The following is a 17,756-nucleotide window of genomic DNA, read 5'->3' as shown; positions in this document are numbered from 1 at the left end:
TTTAATAACCTCTACCCAACACCCGCCCAAACCCGCCCAAATAGGTTTTTTCATCAAATAATATATAAGTTATAAAAAAATTAACAATAATATTAATATGTGGATATGAACAAATATTATTCTACAAAACACTTAAAAATTAAAATACTAAATGCAAATATTTATTCAATTACACTAACTAAAAAATTCAAACCATTATAATCAATGGTAATCAACAATAAGTATATATTATATAAGTATATAGAAAGCTAATTAATAAATAATCAATGGCAATTCAAACCATTATATATATATATATAAGTATAATTAATAAATATATTTTATAATTCGGGCCATGTTGGGTCAAACCGAGCTTTTAATAATGAAAATCAAACCGGGCCAGTTTTTAAAATGGGCTTCTTTTTTTATCCAAAGCCCCGACATCGGCCCTTGTATATTTGTCCAAGCCCTCCCATTTTTCGAGCGGGCCTTCGGGCTTTAGGCGGGTAGCCCGACCCTTGGATAGGTCTAGTGGTGGTTGCTCAACCACTCCAAACAAATTAGCATGCCAAAGTTACCCACTGGCACTTTTATTTTTACAAAATTTAATTATTTAAATAATTTTTTTTTACAAAGGCGACATGCGCTGCCTCACAATGGGGTGTCAAGGGACAGATAGGTACAAAGATGCACCAATTATGGTGGTGACTCCCTAGAAATTTTTTAACTTGGGCAGATGTCACATGGGGCAATTAGATTTCTACCATGTGCATGCCCAGAAGATATTTCAAGAACCAAATCAAGTTAATAAATCCCCCCTACTCTGTAACCTTGGAGGGAAGAGAAACAACATCCTCTCTAAGAGACCCATGAACAGTGAATGAACAATACCACTACAATATTTATACAGTAACTACATTATATGCACAATACTGTAACAATACTACCGACCAAGAGATTCGACCCCGGGTCAGCCCATTCACTATCCAAGTAACATACCACTATAATAAATATATTTAATGATTAATTATTAAAAATCATCAATATCAATTAAAAAAACAATCATTAAATAAGAAAATACTTTTAATAGTAAAATATCCAATTTTACTAGCATTGATTAAATTGAAATTTTATCAACTCTGTATAAAATTGTTCAACCCAAAACTACTTCAAACTCGTAAATATAACTCCACCTTTTTAGGCACTAATCTACCAACCTCAAACCAAGATAAGGATTTATATGATTTGAAAATTCAGCTAACTTGTCGCTTTGGTTAGTTGAGAAACCCATGCTCTACATGTACATCTTTATCCTCTTTTCATGTTTCTTCACTTCTATGCAATCTCCATGACTAATGCACCCAGACTTTTTGACTTATTAATACATATGCAAACATCTTCCAATATAGGCCAAAAGACAAGTAGCCAAAGTAATGCCAAACTTTGTATACATTCCATTTCATTCTCTGAAAACACCACTGATTTACTAAAGTCTTACAAGCTTTCCGACACTCATGGTATGAGGTTTTTCCTGAGATGCATATAAATATGGACCACATTCAATGTAGAAAATCTCTCATTGCTTGCACAAAATGACATTTTAGAGTGAGTGCAAATACTTTTTAAAGTCTTTTGAGAGTGAATGAAAAATGAAGCTCACCAATCCTAGGGATGAATGGCTCCTTTCATTCTTAGCTCTTTTCTTTATTCCTTATTGATGTTGATGTCAGTGGCCCTGTTATTTTCATTGGTTTTCATTTGTTTGCAAGAAAGATAAGAAAGAGTTGCTTTTTGTGTGAATATTACATTTGTGTTCTTCACTGATTTGAAATCATAATGAAATGCTTAGATGATATAACCTAATCCATTGCTTGAATAAATATCTTGACAGCAAAGGAAAAATTACCACTAGATTAGTGAAGTTGCTCAACTACTTCAAAGAAAGATGACTTGTAGATTCGTTTAAAAAAAAATAGAAATTTATAACAGTCAAACTAGTGTCTCACCCTAAAGCCTTCTGGTATTTGCATTTGTTTTCATAAATATATTGAAACGCATAGAAAATGACATATGACATAGAAGATAAATAAAAAACACAAAGGAAGCAATAAATATAAAAGAGAAAAAAAATGAAGCTATTAGATAAACTACTCCATATATATAATGTTAATCAGAACTCCCAATCTAGCATTAAACTGTAGTCTTATAATTTAATATAATATTGCAATTAATAAAAGACTAAGCAAGTGGAGCACGTGTATTCTCTGTCTTTTCCGAATCAATTAATCACACCATACCAGTGAGTCTGAATGTAAAGTGTAAACTTAGAAAAGATTCAAAAAGAGCTGCATCATGATGAGCCACAGTATCTTTTTTGTTCGAAAAATAATTTCCATGTCCTTGATATTCAATAGGATATATAAAGTATAAAGCTCATTTTAATAGTCAAACATGTGGCACACTTGTACTACTACTTGCACCTTTGTTTGGAGCTCTTCCAACATGCTTCTTGTATTCTTCTAGGCACTGAAAATGGCTAGACTTCCTTTGCTTGAATTAACATCAAGGTGAAACTTAATTAACTTAACTTTAATTAATTTCTTAGGTTTCATTAAACATAACCATTAGCTAACCATCAAAGCTTATCCTCTCTTCATCTCCTACGAGTTAATGGAAAGTTTAAGCTTAAATAAAGTTAATTTCTTGGTTTTCGCACAACAAAGATTAATTAAAACTAAAGTTTATCCACATCATTTAAATGAGCGAATTAAAAAACTTTGAAAGTGCAAGTGGCACCTACCTCAGTTTAGGTCTTCCCTCAACTTGTTCACAACTCATATATAGAATTAGGATATGGTTGTGTTGGAATTAATACATTGGTCAGTACAAAATAAAATACATAAAAATATACATCTATGATGCCATAATGGAGCCTTAGTTCCATTGACTTGCAGTATAGGTTGAAACTTTTAGTATTGTTTATAGCATTGTTTAGATTGGTCACATGCTAACATAACATGTAGCATTTTCATCAAAAATAATATAAAGTATCAACAACATAAAGTTTAAGATAAAAAATTCCTTTTTCCTTTTTCTTATAATAGATAGAGGGAAAATGGTGGAGAAAGAAAAATTATAAAAAGTTTTTGGAACTAAAAACGTAAAATGTATTTAAAAATCAAAATAAAAGAAATTAATTGTAAAGATAACAATGGATAAAAAAGGCTAATAAATGTTGAAATCTAGTACAATATCTTATCTTCTCTCAACCGTTCAAGTTTGTGGTTGTATGTTGTATAGTTTCTAAGATAGGGCCCTTGATGTAACTTGGCAACATGGACATGTTCTGATCATCTATCTTATTGTTTTGATTTTATTTTTGTCATAATTTGTTTCAATTAATTGCTTGATAATTTTTTATGCTTTCAATAATTGCCTCTAATATTTTTTTTTAAATTTTTAACAAAATATTCAAGACCTATAAATTATGCTCAAGTCAATGTGGTCCTCAACAATGAATCTCTTCCCTCTGAATCAGACAAATAGATTCATTGTTGAGGACCACATTCATGTCACACCTAAACGTGTGGGGTAGGCTTAGGGTTTTGTTTAGCATCCATATTTAAATACAACAATTTGTGATGAACATCAATGTCAATATTGGTTTTCTTATCCATCTTAATTCTAATGTTTTTGCTCCACATAATTTTACCGTGTTTATGCAAAACACTACTTAAATATAGGTCATTGCTTGATATATATGTAAATATTATTTCTTTTCATATTGACTGTTATATTTCTGTTAGCGAGTATGAATATGACTCCATGCAAGCCAACAAAGTTAACGTTTTAATAATTAAAACATCTTTTTGTTTATCAATAAATTTTAAAAAAGGAAAAATAATTTAATCATCAATGAAATTACAATTAGCCAATTCTATTTAAGTAAAATTATCATTTATACAACTAAACTAATTCTTCTCCCTACAAACCATCGAGATCACAAATAATAAACTTACTATATTTTTATTTACAAAAATTATATAATATATATACGTATATTAAAGAAACCAATTTGATGTTATTATCTTGCCTATCACTTTAACAACATTTGGGAGTTTCCATGAATCATGCCAATATAGAATTCAAATATTTACATCATTTAGCATAAGAACAATAACATTGTGGACACCTTGGCTGATTGCTTACCGAAGACCTTGTCATTTTCTTACTAATATTTACTTTTCAGTTATTTAAAGATGTGTTTCGTTTTTCTTTTTCTTTTTCTTTTTCTTTTTCTTTTTCTTTTTCTTTTTTTGTTGGAACACGTGTTCTTTCATACATACATTATTAATTACTTTCCATTTCTTGTTTAATTAACTTCCATACTATTAAACTAATTACATCACATGCTAGGAATAAAACGAAACGTTAATAGGCAAGCAACACGCTGAGTTACGTTGAAACCCAAAATTAAGAAAATTCATAGGCAAAGGAGGAGAGATTCCACTATATTTGAAATTGACCACAAAAGGTAGCTTGTATAATAGTGTTCTCACACACAGAATGTTAAGTTGGTGCATACACCACCAACCCCAGACTAGACATCACAGATGACTACATTTCTACTCAAAACTCAAGTAGATGTTCATGTGATAACTTGGTACACCATGGTGCTTTATATAGAGTTATAGACCATGAAATCCTTCTAAGATTCAAACTAACTAATCCTATCCAAACTCATAGTTGATAAATATATATGATTTAAAATTATAATCTTAGGATATCTTTAAATAGGGTCAAGTTAAATTGTAAATAGGATATCTTTAAACATGGTGAATCATAAAAGAGTCGTCAGTACACGTCATAACTCGATTACAAATAAAAATCGGGTCACAAGCTCTAACATCACATAAATAACCTTGTTTATAAATGCTTACTTACATAGAAAAATATGTTAATCACTTTCATATTAGAAAGATGATAACTCTTTCCTTTACCAAATGAGAGGTTAAGGGATCAACTCCCTATCACAATATTAACAAACATAAGACAATAGCCTTTGGGTCAATTGGCACTCAAGTCTTGATAGGGACTTATCAAAGTCACCTACTATACGCAAGTGTACATGCTGATCAAGTAATACAGAGTGTTATGAAGCAAGGTTATCGATCCACAAGGAATTAGAGAATGCTAGTATTAACTCTAAAACCCACAATTAATATAATCAAAGAATTAAGTTGAGTGTGAATGTGACGTAAAAGCTAAGAACTAATAACACAAATAGAAAAATACAGAAAAACAAGCATGAAGAAAAGGTGTTCAAGCATAGACTTCCAATAGGGTTTGTCAGGTTCTAGACAATGATTGCACAAAATCTTGTAATCTAGTTGAACTGAGAGGCTTCTTAATACATACTACCCCCCCATTCTAAAGAGAAATAGTAACTAGTCCCATACAGGCTTGATACAGACAGTCCTATGACTGATAAATACTTTGAACTCTTTCTAGAGAAAGCATAGATTCAAATGTTTACACAATTTCTCTCGAAACAATTGCCCCAAATCCTATAAGAAATAAAATCGGAATCTCTTCCTGAAGCTTACCGCTACGAATGGCGCCAAGGATGCCCCTCAACGGCTCCAATGTTACCTTAGATGGTGGATAAGCCTTTCCCTCTTGCTGGATTTTTGGAAAAACCTATTAGATTCTCTCCCCATTTTCTTCCTTTGCTTAACCATCAAAAGATTTTTCTAAAAATCGTCAGTAAATCTTTTGTACCTAACCACTTACAGCTTATTTATGGGCGTAACAACAAGGTCATAAAGAGCTGGAGATGATGGATGGCATGCCTTATGGGCATCCTACACCTGTTAGCTCTGCCTATAAGGTTTTCCGTCTTAGTATTACGGTTTAGCTTATGCTCATAAGTGCTGCACCGTAAACTCCTTTAAATGGTACTTGCGACCTCTTTTTACAGGCATGTTCTACTCCTACTAAGCTCTTATGGATGGCTCTTACAGTCAGGCTTAAGGCGTAAGGCCTTCCTATAAGTTCCTCTGTCTGGCAGTTATGCTCCTTCTTAGGTCCTAAGTATGCTCGCAAGGTTTTCTAGATGAGACTTACCGCAGTAAGTTTGCCAATAAGGTATTTTGTTTGATTTGTTCTCTTGTTGTTAGTGTCGAGAGAACTCTATTTTATTCGTTTTGACTCCATCCTCTCATTATGCACTGCCCGTCACCTGAAATCAAATTGTATACCATGTTTAGCATTATCTCCCAAATAAAGACCCTAATACATGACAATTAAGTATATAAAATGGTATAAGATTATGTCCAATTATACACTTATCAAGTCCTTTAGTTAGGTCACTTAATAGTTAGTGGGGGATCAATTCCGTGGGGTGAAAGTGCTTGCTTGAGAGCTACAAGAGTGAACTGTAGGTGGTCTCTGCGTTCACATGTGCACGGGTCGGGACCAAGGTATGTGCACGCAACTGCCTCCTTAGTAGTTAGCCTCCCTTATTAAAAAAATATATTTAATAAGCATTATTATATATCAATAATTTATACAAATATCCTGCATAAACAGAGGAAAGACAAAGGAACTCTGAATGTATATTTAAAAAATAATAAAATAATAAAGCAATGTAAGATTCTAGGATTGGTCTCATTTTATAACTAGTTTTTAGTCTACTTAAAAACATTATTAGAATGTCATGGTTAAATACAAGAATCTTTAGTGCACACTAAATTAAAAAGATTAAATATGCCTTAATTAATCTTGGAGGTGTATTTGAAATATATTTACAAACAGAATACAAGGTTTGAATTACTTGAAATAAGTTAAAAACTTTTACCAAATTTAATTGAAATTTGACTTAGTCAACGAGTGGTTAAAATATTTGTCCTTAGAACCCAACCAATTCCAAAGGACTATTCACTAACAAGAAGTAAATATACCCTACACTAATGGTATATGTATCACTATAAATCTAGTTTCATTTTTATTTTAATTTATTTGATATTTTGTTATCTTCTGCCTAGAGTTTATGTTTGTGTGTGCCAATAGTTCTACTTCTAACGGGTAACTCTTAAAATAGTAGAGTAAATAATTTTTTTTTATTATTATTATTATTATTATTATTATTATTAATGCAACAAGTGCATATACAATGGGAGGCCTGCATACAATAAAAAAATTGATCGTTTTGACCCATATATTCTCACCTGAGTAATATGAGAATTGGGCAACAAATTCTCATTCAGAAATAGAGATTGTTGCACCATTGTATCCAACGTGTTTTCGATTTTTTATAACGAGAGTTTTATAAACCAAAGTTTTTTTATATGGGGCCAATCCCACTTATTCAAAAAAATTTTTGGCAATTAAGTTTTTTTTTCTATAAGGTCATTTAACTTAGCTCACATGACAACTATATTTTAAATGGCTCACTATTTGTGTAATTTTATTTTTAATACATTTTTAATAATTTATTTATTGCTATCAATAAAATAAAAATTATGAGGAGAAACTTGTACCTCAATTATACGTCTTAAACGACCAGATCAAACGCCCATTGTTTTTGACGAAAGAAGATGTAATGTACCTTTGTACATCCATAATACAGCTCTACATACCCAACTAGTTAATTAAGGACAAATAATACTAAATATTATATAATTGTCGTTTCATTTTCCAAAACAATGTGAACAATTGAAATTCTCACTTCAACTTGACTTCCTGGCTGTCACTATTGACTATCCATTTCTACCCCACGTGTCATCATCCCATGGCCTTATATAAGCTTCCATCTTCCCCAACACTCCCCTCGCTTACCACTGTTCTGCTCTTGTCCTACATCTCCTTCAAGAACAAGTATGCCTTTCTGTCTCTATTTTTTTTTTTTTAATTTATTGTCCAAATGTTTCATTGTTATCTTTGGATCTATAAGCATGACTGTTTTGGTCTGTTTAATACTTAAAAGGAATGTCATCTTTATGTATGTAAGTCTTTTTTCTATTTTAATAGGAAACCAAAGAGCTTATGCTTGAAAGCTCGTCAATTTATTTAGTTTTGTCAATAGTTCTAGTTGAAGCTTGTAGTTGTTCTAGTTCCTAAATCCTAAGTATTAAAGCAGCTCCACCACTTTCTCTGTGCATTTTAATCTTCTAGTGTCGGTAGATTTTTCTTGTTAATTTTATAAATCGCACCCACAAAATTATGTATAAAATTTATCACAGTATTTATTTATTTTTTTGAAAAGGATTTATCACAGTATTTTGATAATAAAAAAGAAATTAAATTTTGCAGAAATTATATAAGCAAAATACAAAATACAACGGATTTCTAGACTTCATCTTTTATTAACTAGTAGTTTGGTTTATGTACTCATTTTTGTTTTGTTTAGTAAATTGTGATTTATCGATCTTATCTGAAAAAATAAAAAATAAAAAACAAAATATATGACTAACTAATTTGATGGTGGAAAAAATAATTTGTAGGAAGAAAAGAATGGCAAGAAATGAACTCCATGTCCTCAATGCACTTGACCTTGCTAAAACACAATGGTACCATTTCACGGCGATCATCATCGCCGGAATGGGCTTCTTCACCGACGCTTATGATCTCTTTGGCATCTCACTTGTCACAAAACTCCTCGGTCGTATTTACTACTATGTGCCCGAGTCACCGAACCCAGGAACACTGCCTCCAAACATCGCCGCCGCCGTTAATGGTGTCGCCTTCTGTGGGAACACTCTCCGGCCAACTCTTCTTTGGTTGGCTTGGTGATAAGATGGGTAGGAAAAAAGTCTATGGTATGACACTCATGCTGATGGTCATTTGTTCAATTGCCTCCGGCTTATCTTTCGGTCATACTCCCAATGGTGTTATTGCCACTCTTTGCTTCTTTCGCTTTTGGCTTGGTTTTGGTATTGGTGGTGATTATCCGCTTTCGGCCACAATCATGTCTGAGTATGCAAACAAGAAAACTCGGGGGGCTTTTATTGCGGCTGTCTTCGCAATGCAAGGCTTCGGCATTCTTGCCGGTGGAATGGTGGCCATAATAATAGCAGCTGCATTCAAGAGCAAATTCGATGCCCCTCCGTACAATGTTGATCGGGCAATGTCCACTGTGCCACAAGCTGACTATGTTTGGCGTATCATACTAATGTTCGGTGCAATGCCTGCAGCGATGACTTACTATTGGCGGATGAAAATGCCGGAGACAGCGAGGTATACTGCACTTGTTGCAAAAAATGCAAAGCAAGCGGCAGCAGATATGTCGAGGGTCTTGCAAGTTGAGATCGAAGAAGAACAATCAAAGGTCGAGGAAATTACAAACAATGGAGCTAATAACTTTCGGTTTGTTCTCTCATGAGTTCTTCCGCCTCCACGGCCTTCATCTGCTCGGTACAACAAGTTGTTGGTTCCTCCTTGATATTGCCTTCTACTCGCAAAATCTTTTTCAAAAGGACATCTTTTCCGGCGATCAATTGGATACCGAAAGCAAACACTATGAGTGCACTTGATGAACTTTACAAGATTGCGCGGGCACAAACTCTTATTGCGCTTTGCGGTACCGTGCCTGGTTACTGGTTCACGGTCGCACTCATAGATGTAGTTGGTCGGTTTTGGATTCAGCTTCTCGGTTTTATAATGATGACCGCTTTCATGCTTGGCCTTGCAATACCATACCATCACTGGACTACTAAAGGCAACCACATTGGCTTTATAGTTATGTATGCATTCACTTTCTTCTTCGCAAACTTCGGTCCTAATAGTACCACGTTCATTGTTCCTGCCGAGATTTTTCCAGCAAGGTTGCGATCGACATGCCATGGTATATCGGCAGCGGCAGGTAAGGCAGGGGCGATTATTGGGTCATTCGGGTTTTTATATGCGGCACAAAATCAAGACAAATCAAAAGCTGATTATGGTTACCCCGCCGGAATCGGAGTTAGGAACTCTTTGTTTGTGCTTGCAGCATGTAACTTGCTTGGGGTATTTTTCACCTTGTTGGTACCAGAGTCCAAAGGAAAATCACTTGAAGAAATGTCTGGTGAGCATGAAGATGAATCAGAGACCAGCAACAGGACTGTTCCTGTCTAAGTCCTTTGAGTTACCCTTTAATTGTGTTCTCCTAAGAACGTTCAACTCTTATTGTAACTATTAGAGATTATGTATGCAACACTTCCTCGTCTAAGCAAAGTTAGCAAACAGATATTTACTACAAGACTGCTTCGGACTGCATGTATAAAAATAATATCAGTTCTGAATTTATTCCGCAAACCTAGTATTACTAATTATCTATCCAAATCCCTGGAAAAGTGCTCCAATTTATATAGTCAAATTCCGGAGTTGGTTTTGCTTTGAAATTTCTTTCTAAATGACGTATGTTCTTCTAGAAAAAATTGGAATTATATACCACCTTTGTCTCGTAAAGGTTTTGGAATTATCACCTTGTTCTCAGTGAAAGTTTTGGATTTTATCACATGGTAAACAAGTCCATGGATTTATGTCCACAAAGCACAAAATATGGATGTCTCAATTCCCATTGGTCACAGCTAGTTTGATTGTTACATCATTCAACACAATGACAAACAAAGCAAGTCTTCTTGCGGACCAATACCATAACTCCTCCCCCAACAACTTCACATGTACAGAAATTTACCTTCTTGATATATTGAACAGGTAAAATTAATTCAGTAAAAACAAGTACATATTGAAGATAATTAATCATAACACTTACTAACAATAAAAACTGACGTAGTAATTCAGACAATTACATGGGAGTAGTTCTATTGTTACTAGTTCCAACCCCCACATCTTCATCACCTTCTTCATTCTCCTGTGACATTTCCTCCAATGACTTTCCTTTGGATTCAGGCACCAAGAAGGTGAACAGCAGGCCAAACAAGTTGCATCCTGCCAACAAGAAGAGTGAGTTCCTTATTCCGATGCCGGCCGGATATCCTTTGTCTCTTTTCGTGGGATCTTTGCTTTGAGCAGCATATAAGAAGCCGAATGCGCCAACAATAGCACCTGCCTTGCCAGCTGCTGCAGATATACCGTGGCATGTCGATCGGAGCCTAGCAGGAAAAATCTCAGCTGGAACAATGAAGGTTGTGCTGTTAGGACCGAAGTTGGCAAAGAAGAAAGTCAATGCATACATTGCAACAAAACCGAAATGATTGCCCGGTGTCGTCCAATGATGGTAAGGTATAGCAAGGGCCAGCATGAATACTGTCATCATTGCAAATCCCATTAGCTGAATCTTGAACCGACCGATTTTGTCAATGAGGAAGACGGTGAACCAGTAACCGGGGACGGTACCGCAAAGGGCGATAAGAGTTTGAGCACGAGAGATCTTGTAGACTTCTTGGATGGCGTTCATTGTTTTCGCTTTTGGGATCCAGTTGATAGCGCTAAAGATGTCTTTTTGGAAGAGGTTTTGGGAGTAGAAGGCGATGTCAAGGAAGAACCAAGTGGTAGTGGTGCCGAGGAGGTGGAGACCATGACGCTTGAGGAATTCTCTCGAGAAGAGGCCGAAGCTGTTCTTTTGATTGCTTGCAATTTGCTCAACTTTCTCTTGCTCGGCTTCGATATCAACATTGAGGACCTTCGACATATCTGTTGCCGCCTGTTTTGCGTTCTTTGCCACGAGTGCTGTGTACCTTGCTGTCTCCGGCATTTTCATTCGCCAGTAGTAAGTGAGTAAGGCAGGAGCTGCCCCGACCATGAGAATTATGCGCCACACAAAATCAGCTTGGGAGACCGTGGAGCCGGCCCGGTCATCTTGGTACGCCGGTGCTTTATATGCGTTCTTGAATGCTGCTGATACTATAAGTGATACTATACCTCCGGCAAGAATACCAAACCCTTGCATAGCAAAGACAGCGGCGATAAAAGCACCACGGGTTTTCTTGTTTGCATATTCCGACATGATAGTGGCAGAAAGCGGGTAATCACCACCGATACCAAAACCAAGCCAGAACCGGAAAAAACAGAGGGTGGCAATTGTCCCTTTAGCAGTGTGGCCAAAGGATAGACCTGATGCAAGAGAGCAGATGACCATGAGCATGAGTGTCATACCGTAGACTTTCTTCCTCCCCATCTTATCACCGAGCCAGCCAAAAAAGAGCTGGCCGGAGAGTGTCCCGCAAAAGGCAACACCATTTACAGCTGCGGCCACGTTTGGAGGGAGTGTCCCCGGGTCCGCTGATGTGGGATCAAAATAGTAAATACGACCGAGGAGTTTTGTGACTAGTGAGATGCAAAAGAGATCATAAGCATCGGTGAAGAAGCCCATGCCGGCAATGACGATGGCCGTAAAGTGGTAAAGCTGTGTCTTGGCCACATCAAGTGCGTTGAGAACTTGGAGTTGGTCTCCCGCCATTTCTGCAAACTTTCATTAATTTGTTAACAACATGATCACAATAATAAGAAGATGATTAATCAATATAACATATATGGTCAATTTGTTATATAACAAATTAAGCATCTATATTTCTCACCTTCTAATGAAAAGGAGGAAAGAGGCTGGTGTTTTGCTACAATGGAGAGAAGGATGAGGGTGCTTAATGTGTGTATATATAGCATGGAAGATCCTTGGTATATGCTCTGGCTAGCTTGTTAATTAGTTCCTTGTGTATAAGAAATTCATGGATGACTTTGCAGCTGCTTATTCTTTGTCAACCGCGTTATTTCTTATCAGCTTCACACCATGTTCCTATGCTCTATATATGGTTTTTTCTTTTGTAATTTGAAAGTGACGTATTTTGAATTGTCAACAGCTTTCTGACTGAGAATACTATGCAAATCATACTTTAATAATTTAAACGGGAAATATATATATATACACACACATATTTTTTTTACTTTATTTATTTATTTTGATATTTTGAAAACAAAAGTGGAAACGTAATTAAAAAGAGTTCATCATCAACGACTTGTGGTGCAGAAAAATAATGTGTGCTTGACTGCGATTAATAGTGTTCTCAAAGAAATTAGTGGTAGATATTTATTAATATTTTTTTAGAGTGGATAAATATATTTAGTAATAATATTTTTTTAAATCAACTTATAAATATATTTGTTTGAATGGGGATAGTTAATTGGAGAATGAAGTTAAACTCACCAACCAATTATTGATATCGTACAAAATATCATTTTTGCCCCCACACTTTTTCTACTTTGTGAAAAAAAAAAAAAAATTTAAACAATGGGTTAGAATTATATAGTACATTTTTTCATATCATACATAGCTAAGAATGGCAATCCGACATGCCTCTGTGCTGCCGCACCGTGGTTTTTTTCTTGGGACGGATAGGGATGGAATCTAAAAAGGTTTCCTAACTCCTAATTTATATATATATATTGATAAATATAGACGAGTCATGCTAAAAAAAACACACATAGATAGTTCAAATTGAGATTCAAACTTGATTCCTCAGCAGGATGAACATCTTATAGAACAGACTTGATGCCAATAGTCCAAGTGGTCATCGACACATTGATATAAAAATATATATATATAATTTATTCTTATAATTTTCTTTTTTTATTATAAATAAATTACATGATTATAAAATTACAAATTATTTGTTTTAAACTTATTCTTTTAAGATTATTTTTTAATTAAAATATAATTAAACATTGAAATATTTAATGATCATAAGGTGAACAATAATAAGTAAGCATTTCTTTTTAATATCATCTCTAACCCTCATGTAAAATTTTGATTCTACTCAAAATATCAAATTAGAATCATAATGTGATTTTGTCTTAAATCTTTTAGTTTTTCGTAACATGCCATTATCTAACCATTAGCGCATTAGATATGTGCGATGTAATTCACAAGTGTAAAGGCCGTTCAAGTAATAAAGTGCCCAAAAATCTGCATAATATCAATTCTATGAGGGCTAATGCTCCTAATAGTAATTTTTCCTCTATTATCTAACCAATGAAGTGATTAGATTTTGCTAAAAACTAATTAAGATGCTATATGTATTGGGGAAATCTATCTAATTGAAATAGGGTTAGCAAGCACCATCAATTAATATTTAATCAATAATTAATTATCGATGATTGATCATATGAACACATGAATATATGTGATATATCAAGGTTAACTCATAGATTTCACAAATGCAAAATCCTCCAATATGCACACCAAATACTGTTGAACTATTTTATTCTTGATCCAAAAAAAGTGATGGTTTTTTTGTTTTTTTGTTTTTGCTTTTGCTTTTTGTTTTTGTTTTTTTTGTTTTGCTTCAAGCAACTAATGTGAATATAGTCGTCTTTTCGATAGGAACAATTGTTGGTTGATATCCTAATCTCATAATCTCATATCTCATATCACATATGCATAGGGACTAATCTTAGATCTCTATATCTTTAGAGATATTCATGTGAGACCAATGTAATATTTTACATATTAGTCCTTCTATTAGTAAATATTCTATATAAGTCGGTATGATTAGACAACTAGTTGCACTATGGATCTCCACTTATATATCTGTATCCATATAGTGTTGTACATAAAACAATTTTAAAAAACACTTATAATATATTTTTCATATAATAAATACTTCAAAAAAAAAAATGATGAACTCGTTTTTCATCTAACACGTAAGAAACACAATCTAGAATACTCTCTCCTATAATAGGAGTGATAAATCTCATCTTAGATAACTACAAACCTTCATGTATTCATTATGTAACTCAATATGTCTGTATATAGCCTCCAATTAGGCATGATGAGTTGATACCATCAAAATAATATAATGTATACATTAAATTAAATAACACCCTCAGGTAATAAGAATTTTTTGTAACAGAAAAACTCTTCGGTGTTTGATCTAAGATTTTTGTTATGGTTCAATTAAAAATTGTCAACAATAAATACCCACAATATTACTAAGAATCTCCACTTTAGTGGTTGAGACATATCAATCTATCACATGCAGCAGTACAACATGTGGCAACTGATAATAAATACAAAATCATATTTTATCTTATAGGTTATGAATAATTTTAGGTTGCAAGGAATATAAAGAATAATATCTCACTTTAATGGTCTATATCATCAATTTGATTTCTATACAACGTAACCCCAAGAATAAAATATGTTATCAAACATGAATAATACAATACCCTTAATTATGCATGACACGAAATAAAACTATATTATTAAATAATAACTTAAATTGGCTTTGTAAGGCATACCAGTTTTTCAACATAGACTAAGAGGCAAAAACTTCACTAAGAAGGAATATCACATCAAAGGAAAAGTACCTGCATATGTATCCTCTTACGGAAATGGGCCCACATATGTATCCATTTCTTTTCTGTTTTAATATGTATACATATATTACAAATTGATATATATATATATATATAATCTTAAAAAAAAATTATATTTTTAATTTTTTTTACAAATTATTACAAATAATCTAAGAAAAGTATACTTTAAAAAAAAATTATTTGTGAAAATTTATTATGCCGTTCTTTGATATTTTACAAATTGATTTATATATATATATTACAAAAATCTATTGTTTAGCCACTTAGGGCTTGTTTGATTACTATTTTGAGAACAGTTTTATGTCTTTGAAAAAAAAAATTAAAACCTTGCTTGGTAATATGTTTTTTCTAAATTGTTTTTAAAAAAAAAGAAAAACATATATTTTTTTAAAATTAAAAATATCATGAACAACTTTTAGATGTCTTCTAAATTTTTATTTTTAAAGACAACTCGAAAAGTTGTAAACAAATTTTAAAATTTTTAATATAAAATTTTTTTAATTCTTTAAAATACAAATAATTAAAAGTATAAGCAAAAAACCTCAATCCTAATCCCATACAGGATTTCTCCATTCTTGTGTTACTTTTAATTTAGGCCTTATGCATCTCGCTCATTGGTGCCGAAGCTAGGCTCACTATATGCCCCCATCTTCGTCGACATATGAGTGTCAGTTGATAGGGACACAAGTGTATGTGCCGATCGCATAATATAAGTGTGCATAAAGCAAGATGTCCGTTCACAAAGAAGACTGAGAATACTAATGGTAACTCTAATTCTAAAAATTAGCTTAATCGATCGAATGATGTGTGTGTGTGAACAAAAGATAATAAATTAAGAAATACGAAAATAAACATAAGACAAATCAAGGGAAATAATGATGTCAGTGCATAGCATCCCTCTAGGGGTTTAATAAAGTGCAAGACAAAGGTTGTCTATTTATGCAATCCGATTTTAACCGAGTGGTTTTCACAATTATACTAAACCCCTCAATAGAGGTGAAGAGTAACTAAATCGGTGCAGAGCTAATACAGTTATCCACACGATCTCTTAAGTAGGTAGTCTCTCTTATGAGGAAAGATTGCCCCTAATATGAATATAGAGTAGAAATGTAATTTCTTCCAAAATCTACTCCACATGATTGCAAAGAGCACAAAGATACTCATTAACTCACTCAAGAGCATTGAGGGAGACGGAGTCTCCAAAGTACCCTATGGCTAGGCTTACTCACAATTCCCTCTAATAACGGTATGTCTATACTAGGTGGGAATTTCTTCTTGTCACAAAGCACATCGAATATGATAACTATGGCTTTCACCACAGTAGCAATCAAGCATTCAAACACGCAATTAGATTCAAATAGAATGGATTGCAATAAAGAAAACAAGTAAATCATGAGTCTAACAACCAATGTCAAAAGATAAACCTTAGAGTTCACTATGACCAAACATCTATAAATTAGCTGTTCATTAGTGGAGGGCAATCATTCAACAAGCAAGACATGATAAGAGACAATAAAAACATAAAGACCCTTTTCTCAATCATGTCATAGGTAAATCGCCAAAGAAACCCTAGGAAAGCTTCCACGCATGCCGCTAAGGTGAGCTTGACGGCTACGATCTCCTATCCCCTTGAATATGGATCATAATCTCCTCTAGAATAGCCCCTTGAGCACTAGAGATTCGTCTCCTCTCTTCCCTAATCTCGCCTCTAAGAAAAAGAATCATAGAAATCCAAAGAATGACCCTAAAAATCCTTATCAGATCTATTTATACTCGGCTTCTTACAGGTTTAAGAACGTGGCCATAAGAAGCTAGAGAAGATGGGTCGTAAGCCTTACTGGATCACTTATGACAGTGAATCCCGTCTGTAAGGTCTTTTTTCTGTGTTATGGTCCATCTTACTGTCATAAGCGCTGGACCGTAAAGTTTACTGTGCTACCCCTTACGATTGCCCATTAAAGGAGTATGCTTTAGTCGTATCGCTCTGGATGGTCCTTTAAGGGCATCCTTACTAGCGTAAGTCCTACACGTAAGATCTTCTAATTTGGCTATGAACTCTTTCTTACTGAGCGTAAGCATGCCTGCAAGGTTTTCTGGAAAGCTCTTACGCTCGTAAATGAGGCCGTAAGCTGTCTGTAAGCCACCAAGTTTGCCTTGTCCTTGTTCAATCAATGTCGGGAGTGCTTCAACTTCTTCATTGAAGGATTGAAATGCTTCTTTTGGATCCCTCTCATCTTTAAGTGTTGCCCGAAGACTGAGAATGAAAAGCACAGTAGATTTAGCATCGAATTCCATAATATAATCCTAATACAAGCTAAATGAGTGTACTAAATGATATGAAATATATGAATGTTGTACAATCATCATCGGTTTTAAAAATCAAAGTTCATCTAGAGCTTAGGTGAGCATTGATAATTATTTTTTTATGTGAGTTTTCCCCTTTTATATATTGTTGTATGATTCTA

The 17,756-nt window shown here is 33.9% G+C and overlaps 2 protein-coding genes across 3 annotated transcripts; one reads left to right on the top strand and one right to left on the bottom strand.

Annotated features, from left to right (window-relative positions):
- Positions 1–7,810: 7,810 nt before the first annotated feature.
- Positions 7,811–10,216, top strand: LOC120280723 (probable inorganic phosphate transporter 1-4). The gene is given in 5 exon segments (XM_039287671.1): positions 7,811–7,857; positions 8,484–8,727; positions 8,729–9,340; positions 9,342–9,467; positions 9,469–10,216. Coding segments are annotated over 4 exon segments (1,596 nt in total). The 5' UTR covers positions 7,811–7,857; positions 8,484–8,493; the 3' UTR covers positions 10,093–10,216.
- Positions 10,217–10,595: 379 nt separating this feature from the next.
- On the bottom strand, positions 10,596–12,629 carry LOC120280713 (probable inorganic phosphate transporter 1-8). 2 transcript variants are annotated; one of them, XM_039287652.1, is made up of 2 exons: positions 12,498–12,629; positions 10,596–12,381 (listed from the first exon to the last, which is right to left on the bottom strand). In XM_039287652.1, exons 1-2 carry the CDS (start codon positions 12,580–12,582, stop codon positions 10,766–10,768), a joined length of 1,701 nt encoding a protein of 566 aa, XP_039143586.1. In that variant the 5' UTR covers positions 12,583–12,629; the 3' UTR covers positions 10,596–10,765. The 2 variants fall into 2 exon arrangements, with proteins under 2 accessions (XP_039143586.1, XP_039143596.1); XM_039287662.1 differs by having other exon boundaries at positions 10,596–12,388; positions 12,498–12,570.
- Between the last annotated feature and the right edge of the window lie 5,127 nt (positions 12,630–17,756).

Source organism: Dioscorea cayenensis, chromosome 2 (assembly GCF_009730915.1).
Source record: "Dioscorea cayenensis subsp. rotundata cultivar TDr96_F1 chromosome 2, TDr96_F1_v2_PseudoChromosome.rev07_lg8_w22 25.fasta, whole genome shotgun sequence".
Taxonomy (NCBI): Eukaryota; Viridiplantae; Streptophyta; class Magnoliopsida; order Dioscoreales; family Dioscoreaceae; genus Dioscorea; species Dioscorea cayenensis.
This window is presented reverse-complemented; position numbering and strand designations above follow the sequence as displayed.

Excerpts from the sequence above, each read along its gene's own strand:
- LOC120280713 (XM_039287652.1), bottom strand. The coding sequence starts at position 12,582 with ATGCTATATATACACACATTAAGCACCCTCATCCTTCTCTCCATTGTA. Across the intron at positions 12,382-12,497 it reads TTCCTCCTTTTCATTAGAAG|AAATGGCGGGAGACCAACTC; the intron begins GTGAGAAATATA and ends GAAAGTTTGCAG.